The sequence below is a fragment of the Anas platyrhynchos genome, chromosome 1 (assembly GCF_047663525.1).
Source record: "Anas platyrhynchos isolate ZD024472 breed Pekin duck chromosome 1, IASCAAS_PekinDuck_T2T, whole genome shotgun sequence".
Classification (NCBI taxonomy): Eukaryota; Metazoa; Chordata; class Aves; order Anseriformes; family Anatidae; genus Anas; species Anas platyrhynchos.
In genome coordinates this window covers 186,524,289-186,536,543 of record NC_092587.1, presented here as the reverse complement: position 1 = coordinate 186,536,543, position 12,255 = coordinate 186,524,289, and the positions used below count along the sequence as shown (strand labels likewise).

Genomic DNA, 12,255 nt, shown 5'->3' with positions numbered 1-12,255 from the left:
TCCTGCTTAGAGAACAGATTTTTTACTTAATGTTGGTAGGAGCCTCCTGTTTAAAATCTGCTGGGAAAATATCCAGCGTATCAATCACACACGTTTGTCTTGAGAGCTTCACAATCTTTGTACATTCTTGCTCTGAACCATTGAGAGGATTATGTTGCTGAGACTTCTCTAAGAAATATTAAAGAACAGGCTGAGTCAGTAACAGTTTTAAATGAGTAATAGCTGAGGATGAGCCTGCCATGGTCTGGCCTCTTTTTCAATTCTTTAGTCATTTTTGCCAAGAACTGATAAGAACTGAAGACAATTTCAGGACATTGAACATGAAAACATCAGAAAAAATAAAGCACAGTCTTGGGCACCTAAATACATATTTGATCTCTGATGCTGCGAACAGTTCAGCTCCTTTCTGGCTTTAATCACAGGAGCAGTCCCACTGACTTCTAAATATGTAATTTTAAATCATGCCTGACACAGGAGCAGAACCTGTTACTCTAAATGAATTCTAAGATTTTTTCGGAGCTTTCCAAAGCAGTTCAGTGACACAGCTAACTTAAGTATCCAAATTCAAACATTTTGGCCTCAGCTTTAGAATTTTTAAAATGATTTTCAATTGGAGAAGCTTAAGGAATGCAACAAAAACAAAACAAACAACAAACAAACAAACAAAACCTAGTATGCTAGACCATTAAATCAGAGTTTGGCCTTCACAGATATTTTACATTATGATACCTAGTTTTAATTTTAGCTGTGTAGCTCATGAAAATTAAGCTGAGGAAGAAAATATGAAAGCATATAAGAAGTACTTAATGATGGGTAGATTTGCCTAACAGTTGCTTAATTTAACTGTGCTATCAGCCCCAAAGGAAGAAAAAAAGATGTATGTCTATTACCTGACTTACCCTTTTATGCTGATGTTTGAAATGTACCTGTGTTTGGCAAACATTCTGTTTTTATCAGTATTTGCTGTATTTCTCCCTAAATAAAAGAGGGATTTTCCTTGGCTAATTGACAGCTCATTCCTGGAGCTACGTGTTACATATTATTAAGTTTTCACTTCGGGCCTTCATGACAAGTGACACGCTAGCCTATATTCCCTCTTCACAGCAGCTGGGCTCTCTGTTTTGCCTGAGCTGGAATGGCCTGGGTCCTCCTTGTACAAGGTTATGAAGCATAGCACTGCCCATGGTTAAGAGAGCAAAATAAATGCTTTCTTTGCCTCTCTTCTAATGCAATGGGAATTTCTAGTCACTAGAAAATAATTTCAGCAAGACAGCAATTCCTTTAGCCTACAGAAAACCATTTCCATAAAGAAAAAATCTTGGTTGTAACACAGCCTTCCAAGGGAAAGGATAAATGCTTAAGGCGTTTAAAAAACAGTCTAAACAAAACATTGACAATTCTATCTGCAAAGGATTCTTGTGCATTTCGAATTCCAGTGGTAGAGAGGGTATAAGTAGCCTCCCTTTACATTAAAGTTCTTGAAATTACTTATTTTCTGCAGTGGTTTGAAACTACAGAGTTTTGAGAAGCTTTGGGGATTACACAGGATTGTATTTCACAAGGTTTGTTCCTCCTCTCCAGGCAGGGAAGGAATCACTAAGACTGACTGTAGAGTCCAGTGAGTACTGCTCTCCTCACAGCTGAATCTTGGAAGACCCAGCTAGGTGAACTGAGAAAGCAGCTGACAAACTGGGAGCTTACAGGGTATGGGCTGGAGAAACACCTTTTTTTTTTTTTTTTTTTTGGGTCTCCCCACTTAACCTTAATCTAACTGAACAAATTATTGGCTCCCTTTTAGGAATAAGAGATCTCATGTCTCAACTGAATTTGTCTTTACCTATAGAGTAAGCAATACATATAATCTAGATAGAAATCTTAATTACTAAAGGAAAGCTGCCTCCTTCAGATTCAGGACTTGTTCCCTCACATCACTCATTGAATTGGCCATCAAGAAAAGGCTCCCACTTAACTTTGCTCAGAAGTCTTCCAAATGAGTATCACCATTTTGTATTCACTAGAAGGCTTCACAGTTCTTTACAGAATGACAGAGACTGAACTGGACAACATGTGCATGCAGAATAATTGCCACAACACGGAGAAGACTGGTTCGGGACTTACGCTGTCCATGCCACATCTTTAAGAAGGCACGCAGTGGGCACGAGAAACAAGCCGAACCAGAAGTATCCACATCTCAGCACCATTCCAGCCTATGAAGAAAGCAAACAAATTGTGAGCATTTTCAAGCCATCACACACTAACTAATTGTTTTCATGTAAAAGGTGGACTGCTGGCATCAGGCACTGCATCCGTGATCTGGATGACGTTGAAATCTGTGGGGGCAAGACAGAAGGGGAAAGTCTCATCAACTCTTAATATAAATTAGGCCTCTGACTGAGAAACAACAACAGAATTTCTCACTAGGATCATTCCTTATGATCCCATATTCCCTAGAATTTATGTTATGTTAACGTTAGGTTATTTATATCATGTTTCATGTTATGTTTCGACCATATCCTTCACTGATATCAACTTGTGGATCCAGGCAGACATAGTTTCACTCATGGAGAATTGCACCATAAATGTTTAGCTTGCATTTTTTGGCTACCTTTTCTGCCCTTTGCTTGTTCTCTTTCTACCCCGCTGCTCCAGACCTCTGAGCAGCATCAAACTGACATGGAAAAGAAATGGATGTCTCATTAAAATGTTTCAGTCCCACTGCACTTAAACACAGGACTTCCTGCTCAAATTACTGCCGAGACCCAGGGTGGGAAAGATTCACTCTTGTCCTTGCAAACGGCTTCTTACAAAGAGCTCAAAGTTTATATTTGCATTTCATTCATTGTTGTAATGCTTGAAGAAAAACCTTGGTAGGATTTGAGAAGGAAGACATGCAGAAACCCTGCAGGTCCCAGCACACAGATACAGCTGCGGAACAAAGCTGAGACATGGCACTATTTACAGAAATGCTATTTTAGGTCATTTATTTAGAGGTCTCTTCAGACCTTTTAAAGCCAAATTAATGGTAAGAGTCGGTTTGCTACACAGAAGACTGGAAACAACCTCACCACCTCTTGCATGAGCATGTGCGCACACACATATCCCATAAGAATCATTTAAGTTTTCTACTACACCAGAAGTAATATATTTCTATAAACCATGTGCAGCACACAACTAAAAAATGGGCTGAAAGATGTCAACAGCATTCCCAGTGGCTGGCCACACTCTGCTCTCTTGCCGGTGGATACTGCCACATCCCTTCCCCAAAACCTTGACTTCTCAGTAGCCTGTATGCCACACACAAGGCGCATGAGTACCAAAAATGTTTGTGTGTGATGTAGCCAAAGGCCCGGAGGCACACACCCATGGACACAGAGACAAAGCAGCTGACTCAGTGGTGAAGTGCAGGTTTAGCTGTGCTGTATTTGCAGCACCCAACAGAAGAGCAGCCCGCACAGTGGGAGCATCAGGGACTTTTACAGACAAACACAAGGCTGAATGACAGAACGGGAAACTGAACAAAATGCCTCCAAGCCTTCGAAATGTGCTGTGAAGACAAAATGTGTAATTAAGACGCTTTGTTAAGACAAAGGGGGTTGATCTCAAGAGAAGGACCCACCACCATACAGCGGAGCTTGAGAACCGAGGACAGCAGTCACACTGCATTGCCAGATGTCACCCGCAGCACCCAACATCTTCTCCCCGTGTTGTTCCCTGTTTGGAGTTGTCCACCTCTCGGTCCAGTCACATTCAGCTAGCAGCAACTTGCCCTTTGATGGCTAAGTACTGACTACTCCCCAAAACATTTTCCACTTCTGAATGTGCAACCCTCCACGCTGCTGCTGGACTGACAGAGCAGTGGTAAATCTTGTAGCGAAACCGAGAGCAAACGAGACTGTGCTAAAACATTTATGGACATTTTACCACCCACATGGACAGTAAGCAAACAAATTCCAGTCTGAGAACCAGCTCGCAGTTATTTGGGATCCCTCACGCCTACTTTCACAGGAGGATGCCAGAAGCACGCAGTCAGTTTTGATACATGCTTCTTTAAAGGAAAGGATGGGCAGGAATTAGGGGGGAATCTTAACTTCATTGTTAGCCAAAGGACTGAACTGCAATAACACAGTGGCAAAGTACGATGAGATTTATACTGCTGCTTTGCTTTTCCTTGGCTGTGACCCTGAAAGCGCCAGCAGTTTAATCTCATCAGCATTCCCACTGCCCATCCTTCCACTGCTTGTGCTAATGAAGGCTAAAACAGGCCCATCGTACCCTATATGCATTTTCTGGTACTAGAAGCAAAAATATTTTGCATTCTCCTTTTCGCTTTCCTAGCTGAAGGAAGCTCAAGGCACTTCTAATGCGCAGAACAATCCAAGTATGTGTTCGGTAGAAGATTAAATGCTTTTTTTTTTTTATTATAATGTTGTCAACTCAGCCAATAGCTACGGGCTTGGCTATTTCACACGTTCAGCTCTCTGCCCTGAAGAAGCTCAGGCCAAATACTTCTTGCCTGCAGCTACGCATTTTACTTCAGCGCTAGCCTGTCAGCAAACGGCACCACAACAGTGAACGCATTCATCTCAGCTCACCCTCTGCAGCCACTCACGGTGCTACCGGCAAGCCTTTTTCCACACAACCTGCTCCAAGTTTTGCTCCGTTCCTGAGCTCATCTGGAAGGCTCCTTCCCTGCTCGTTTCTAGTTTCCTCCTGCAGTTATATGTCTGCTAAGCTGCCTGGCAGCGAACTGGTTCGCCTTGCAGGCACAGAGCTGAGCTCTGCCTCCCCTCCGGCAGGGTTACGCCATCCCCTCGCCCAGCAGGAGGATCCCCTGGAAGCCACCTAACGTGGGGTGGGCACATCCATAGCCAGCGTTTTTGGGATGTTCCCCAATCAGGCTATGAAGAGAAGCGATGGTCAGGACACCTACAGATCGCACCAAAGCCTTCACAGCCCTTCTCGTGTTCCCCTGCGAACAGGAAGGTCATGGCGAAGTTTGTTTTTTAAACACAATCAGAATTTGACCGCTTCTGTCATTACACAGGCCCCACGATAGGCAACCAAGTCATTTTTAGCCTGTCTGCTGGTGTAAACATCAGTGCCTAGCACATCTGAAGGCAACTACCAGAAGCCATTTATCACACGGCACCCCCCCAACGCTCCATACCAATGCCTGTCTCCTGCTGGAGACCCTGAAGCTTAAGCTGCTGCCAAGCACTGCCGAGGCTTCCGTGGTAAAACATCTCATTTTAGAGGATGGTAACACTTGAGAAAATGAAAGAATGGGAATGAGAAAAGAAAGAAAAAGTTTATCTGTGGTTATTTCGGCTGATGAGCAAATCGTTTAGCAAATAATGCCTCTAACCAGTTGTAAACTTGCTTTTTAAGGATGGGTACCTTTTTAAATCTTTAAATCCAACAACAATAAAAGTGATAGCACTAGCTGGTAAGAACAACTAGGAAGATTTCCTCTATACCACTATTATTTCAGAAAGCACAGACTGAGTGGTTGGTTTTTTAACCAAGGACTACATAAGGATACCAAATAAGCAAACAGGTTGTTCAAAACAAACCTTACGTTGCAATGTGGAATACATTTCATTCTATTTTCTCCAAGCATTATTCATACTTTTACTTCTCTGCCAATAGGTGGTGCCACCAATTTCGACAATTCCTCCCAGCCAGGAGAGCGACACCAGGAAGAGCTCAGGTGTGGGAAGGCGTTCAGACTGCTTTGGTACTCACAGCACGGCCGGGCAACAACTGGGGACCAGCAGAAGGTTCAGACAAACCAAACGAGGATCTCATCCACCTTCGGTTGCTCAAGAAAAGTGAGTTAAAATTTCATTTCACATTACGAATAATAAAAGCTTTTTATTGCTTCATTTCCTCGTATGCCCATGCATCCTAGTTCTGATTAAAACAGACAGCAAAAACATAAGTTCACTGTGAAAACAGCTGGCTTTGTATTTACAGTGCCACAAAAATTATTACTGAAAGTGTGCCTGGATCCTGTTCTTAACCGTCTCCACATGGCATGGATAAGGATCCAATAAGCCACTCGACTTTGGTTTCACATTCATTCAAGTGCCAGCATCCCACCGGGGATCCAAATCCAGTCTGCTGTCACCTGCATGGTGACAGTCAGATCACTTCGGTCCTCACCAATCAAACGAGGGCGATGGCACAGCCTTTGGCAGCACTTGGGAAAGGAGGAGGTAGGGAGAGAAGGGCCACGTGATGATTGTGAGGGGTTCACGTACCATGATAATGGCATGAGAAATGGTCACCAACATCACTAAGATGCTACTGATCCAGATGCCTATGGCACTGAAGGATCCAGCTGATGAGCTGCAGGTGCAATTCCAGAAGCATTGGCTCTACAGCTCCCATCGCATTGCCTCTGCAGCTAATGCAGCAGGCAGCCAAGCTCACCTTCAGGTCATCAACTGCATTGACATCTTTTTTTTTAATGCTTTCCATGAATAAATCTGAATCCTAGCTTCAGTGGGAGAAGGAACAGATCCCATGTGTGAAAAAAAAATTAACTATCACAGATTATGAACAGTATCACTGTGCAAACTCTCCTGCAAACAACTGATGCATCTATACAGGTTGAGGACCATTGTCCAAACACACTTTCCCTTAGAGAACTGTTCCGTGAGGTCTCTGTGTGCTTTGGATCCTCTCAGGACTGAATGTTTTACCGCCAGCACTAGTTAGTTTTCTTTTTTTCAAAAGACTTCGTCTTGAAAGGGTAAAAATATTAAATGTTTATCCATCAAGTGGCTGAATTGATCTTAAGAAGACACGGGAGTTGCCACATGTTAACACTGCAAGCACATGCCATGCAAACAGCTGGGAGATTGTGGCATTTTCATAAATTACTCTGAAGGCACAAAGTAGCAATGGCTTTCTCCCACTTCCATGACAGAAGAGCAATTGTTAGGTTCAGACAAAACCTTTTACTATTCCTATTAGTTCACGTGGAATGAGCAGCATCTCTACCACGTGCAGTTATACAAAACACAAAAATCACGTTGTAATTATTATACAGCAAGATCCTTAAAGTGCTACAAATAGCAGACCCGCTTTAAGCCCATACACATTAAAAATCGAGTGCGGAGAGATGACATGGTTTGCTCATGGTCACACAAATCAATTGCAGAGCTGGGCAGACTGCCCAAGCCCCTCAATTAAATCGTACTATGCAGAGACTGAGCCTACCGGAGCCTGAGTCTGAAATATAATCAATATCCAAGAATGCAGTCTCAAGGATTTTCCCTCTGCACGTTGGAACATAATCTAGCCTCAGCATGAGTCGGCGCTTAAGAACAACCCCCCCAGCCCCCAGTATAAGCGTAGCCAGCTCCAGGCTGGACAGATTTACTGGATTCAGGGCTGACAGGTGTGATCAACAGATTTACCAACTCCCTCCTCAACAAGCATCTCGGCTGGAAGCGTGCCTAAAGAATAACCCCCTTTGGGTTAGTGGCAAAGTGTTAAAAACGAGGCAAAAGAATTTGCTTTCCCCTCCTTCTTACACCGCTGGGAGCCAGGAGTACCTCGAATGCAATCAGCGGAGCTCTCCTCCTGAAAGGCTGGCTGGATGTTTCCATGGCTGAACTAGAGATGTGCAATGTTTTCCATAATGTAAGAGGTCTCGTTCTGAAATGACTCAGATGAAAACAATGACCTCACTGGCTGGCTGGATTTAACACAATGACACATTGGTCCAGTCTCCAACCTATTTCCTCCCTCTCCCAGTCTCCGCTCATACAGCCACTTCCCCCTGAGAGCAGTAAAAGGAGCGAAGGAAAATCAGATACTTCTCTCAGACATTTTACCCCCTTTTCTTAATTTTGCCAGTCATACTTGAAACCATCTGGAAGACCAGAATAAGAAGCCTATCCACTGTCTAGCTTTCGTGCCATAGTGATCAAGTTTATTGCTAGTTTCAATTTAAAGCCTGAAGAAAAACGTGTGGACGAAGGATAGGAGAAGTACTAGGATAGGAACAAAAAGGCCAACACTACCACAAAGTTTGGTGCCCCTACTAAAGCCCAGGAGATTTTGATATACAGGCATCAGAAAAGAAGTTGTTAGCTCTGATGGTTAAAAGATAGTATGAAAATACAGGCTAAAGTACAGAAACCCCAGAAAATACAATCGCAACAACAACAAATTGCTTGGTTGAGCAACACACTGTCCTTTCACAGTTAGAAAATGCCAGGAGCTGGTGATACGATACCAAAGCTTTCACAAATACTCCTACCATTTTGGAGAAACTCGATTTAAAGCACCCTATGAGCACAGTGAAACCCTCAGATCTTCTACTCTCTTCCATTTTCTAGCTGGGAACTATTTTCCATAATGGAGGAATACCACTTTTTTTAGTTCTACTTTTTAATGTGATTTACAGAAATCAGTATTTGATACATAAATGAAATTCCCATGAATATTATTGGGCGAACACATCCCAAAAGGTGTTACTAAGCTGTTTTGTGTCAATTAAAACATAGTCTACATATGCAGCCTTGCCCAAGAAAAGTTACTATATCTCATTCCTTAATTAGTACACAACACTGCCAATTAAACAAGGAGCCTGCCCAAGTTACTTTTCATTATTACTCTGATAGTAGAGAATTAAGGAAATTAATCAGATGGTGTTTTAATTTGATTTTATGGTTCACTGGCAGCATAAACTCTGATGCAGTTTCATGCAGCCTATCATTCCTTTTTTCATGATTGGTTCTATTAAGCTAAAGAAATAATGTAAACGAATGTTTCGTCAGAGTTATTTGGAGAAATTTCTTCGTTAAAAATTGGTAGTAAAATCATGTTCCACATAAATCGATATCAGTGGATTGCTGAAATTTTATTAGAGAGCACACATCTCATTAACAAAAGGACCTTCTCCTCAAAGTGGATGAAATGCCTCAGTAAACCTTTAGGTAAATGGCACTAGGGGCTAATTATTCTTCCTGGTTAAAAAAAATATTAAAAAATAATAATTCTGTATAAGTCTGAGCTCCCCAGCACAAATTAAAAGTCACTAATTAGAAGTCATTCCTTCCTTAACGTGAATTCTTGTGGGCCCTGAACACCTTGAAGAAAAAGAAAACAAAAAGTGGTGCAGAGGATGATGAGGATGGCATCCAAGCTTTACTTTCTCTTGTCTGAGTCGGGCACGATATTATCCTGAATCATAGCCCAGGCTGAGTTTTCTTAGATGCCTCCAATTACACAGCTGTGCAACACAACATAAGCTTCTTTTATTGCAGTTTAAGATGAGCTCACAGTTGAGGATGCTGTGTAGAGAGACCTGCCATGCTCCCGTAATTTCACTGAGCCCAAATGAAATCTGCATCAGTGTGCTTCCCAGTGTGAAGCCAAGTCACTCCTACATGTTTTTATTTTTTATTTTTCAGAGTACTTGCAATTCCTTTCCTTCTCCCCCCCAAATTATATTCTTAGTATTTATGCCTGTGCTTAACGTAAATCTGAAACAGTGATTTTGATAGACCTGACAACGAAATGGTCTGTCTTGTTCACTGTTCCATGTGCGTCAGTACAAACTTTTACTCTGCATATAAAAATAAATTTATACTTTACAATACATTTCTTCTTTTTGAAGTCATGTTCAGCATATAACCACTCTTGTTTGGTGCCTATAACTTTTTCTGTGCAGGTTTTAATAGTAACCACTCTTGTATAGTAGCTGCCCTTATTTAATAACTGTGCCTTTATCATGAAAGCTGCAGGGGAAAAAAATTAAATTTTACAGAACCCACCTTTGAATTTAAAACTCCAAGGGAATAATTATGTTTTAACAGAAGCCATTTCTTGCCAATGAAGATATAAGATATTTGTACTACCTGCCAAGTTACACCTACAAAAAAAGAGTCACAACCTTCAAATTTCCTGGCTTTGTGCACTGAAATTTTCCAACTCTGCTACTGCACCAACACTGGCTTCCTCGCACAAAATGCATTTGTTTCAAGATATGCCCCCATCCCCAGTACTAGCAAAGCAGCATCCCTGAGCAAAAAGATGATCTACCTAATGCACCAAAAAGATCACTTACAGGAACTTCAGTGTTATTCCACCTCTAACATGGTTTCATGGTATGAATTTGGGCACGTGTCCTAACCTCAGAGGAAAAGTAGAAAATGGTTTATCCCACTGAGTGTTTTGAAAATATTTTTTTAAACAAGTGTTCAAGTACTATTCGGGAAAAAAAAAAAAAAAAAAAGCTTTTTATGTTAGCATCAAATAACACGTCCTCCATCTCACACGATTGTTTTACACACATTTTTAAAAATAATCTTTGAAGTCTGTGTTTATTCCTCTTCTATTTGTTTTGCCACTTTGTGGCAAGCATTTTTGTGCCTTTGCAGACCACCTCAAAAAGGTGTATTCAGAAAGAAAACTTAACTCATCAACATTAACTCAGCTACAAATTTAAATATTTCAGATAAGTGTAATTAGGCAACTATCCATTTTTCTGGATGATTTAAATAATTCTGTTTTCCAAGTGATGCTGTTGACCAAACCTCCAGTTCTCCAAACTCCGAGTTCTCCAGCACATACATAGCAAAGATCTGGAACAGTCAGTGGCAAAGCTTTCATCAGCATTAGTTAAAATTAGATTCTTCACCTTGTCCACACATTTGGCAAATTAAGTTGATTTTAGCAAGACTGCTATTCTCCAGAGCCCTGATCCAGCAATTTAGATGGGGGACGCAGACACCTGAGCTTGCAGGCAGCATGTCAGAAAGTACTGTGACTCTGCACGTGGTTTGTTGCCTGCAGTGAGCTACAGCACTAGGACCCATGAATGGAAAGTTTTCTGATATTTTAACTTATTTCCTGATATAGCCCGAGATTCACTGGGATACCACTGTCCCCTGTGTCTTACATCTTGCAGATTTCTCAATAGCTCAGGAGCTCCAGAAAATGCCTGATAATACAGCCTGAATTAGCTCTAGTAACTACTAGGCCAGTAACAGAGCAGATCTCTCCCCGTTTTTCAAATTGGGGTCTAGGTTTATAAATCATTGAGCAGGCTGACTTCTTACTGAAGCCAATAGCAGCTGAAAGCACTTCACTTCCACAGAGAGGGCTCTGCAAAACTACATCCTGTAAATTTGATTTTATAGATCTTTTGTCTGTTTTCAATCTGTTATATCAATGCAGACTTGCATCAGATAAGCCATTACTTCCCCACACTGCATTTCTCCAGAAAGAGTAGTTTATTAGCTCAGTGACTAAATACTGACCTAGGATTTTATCTTCACTCAGTTACTATATTCAATGGCTCTTCTTGAAACACATCCCAAACACAGTTAGCTCCAAGTTTTCTTTACTGTCCCACTGTCTCTCTTCAAGGCCCTACAGACTTGGGTTGTTCCAGAATGACTGCAATTCGTCTCAGATCAATGGAGTCATACCACAAATGGGTACCACTTCCCATAAAACCTTGGTTTTCATTCCCGGAGCAATTTACTTCATTGCTTAAGCACATATGACCTCCTCCTACAGCCACCATATCTTTGTTTGTTGTATTAGCACGTACTAAGTGCATTTGCACTCATTCCCACCAGACCTTTGCCAAACCCTAGATTTTCATCCTGTCTCTCCCATATTCCTTTCACCCTTCACCAAAATCTTCGTAACAATAGAACAATAGGGAAGAGTAGTGATTTACATAAATTCTTTTTTCCACATCACGTAGTAAAACACAGCTACAGCTGTCTGCTCTGAACCTATAAATACATGAACTGCAGCCAAAAGTTACCTTCGTGGCCTACAAAGATGCCTGACAAATTGTGCCACAATTTGTCACAGGCAAATTGTGCAATGTTCGATGTCTGCAGGAGACACCTACTGACGTGACACAAATCATCTCCACCACCCAGTCTTGGTCATCTCTTGCCACCCATTTTTCCACAGATGGCTGATTTCTGAGCATACAATACTCAAAACACAAGAGTCAGAGACAGATGGAACAGATGAAGATGAAGCTGTCCCACAGGAAACCATCTCTGATTTGTAACACATCTGCAAAATGACAGAGAAGGCCACAAGCTCTAGTTGGAGGTGAAGAGGCTCTCCTGAGAGCCCAGTGCCAGGCTGGGCCATGCAGCTTCACCCCCTCCATGCCATGCGCCACCATGGAGCCCCTGGGGCCTCTGCCTCAGGAGTGAGCGAGGCACTACGACTACACCGCCAACTTCTCTGTTAAGGCTGGAG

The 12,255-nt window shown here is 41.9% G+C and overlaps 1 protein-coding gene across 5 annotated transcripts in view; it reads right to left on the bottom strand.

Moving 5' to 3' along the window:
• The window catches only part of ATP8A2 (ATPase phospholipid transporting 8A2), a 316,481-nt gene that overhangs the window by 26,525 nt on the left and 277,701 nt on the right, over positions 1–12,255 (bottom strand). For all 5 annotated transcript variants that reach the window (XM_038175041.2, XM_038175043.2, XM_038175058.2 and 2 more), the window contains one exon: positions 2,119–2,207. In XM_038175041.2, the coding sequence (XP_038030969.1) occupies positions 2,119–2,207 (89 nt within the window). The remainder of the gene's footprint in view (positions 1–2,118; positions 2,208–12,255) is intronic.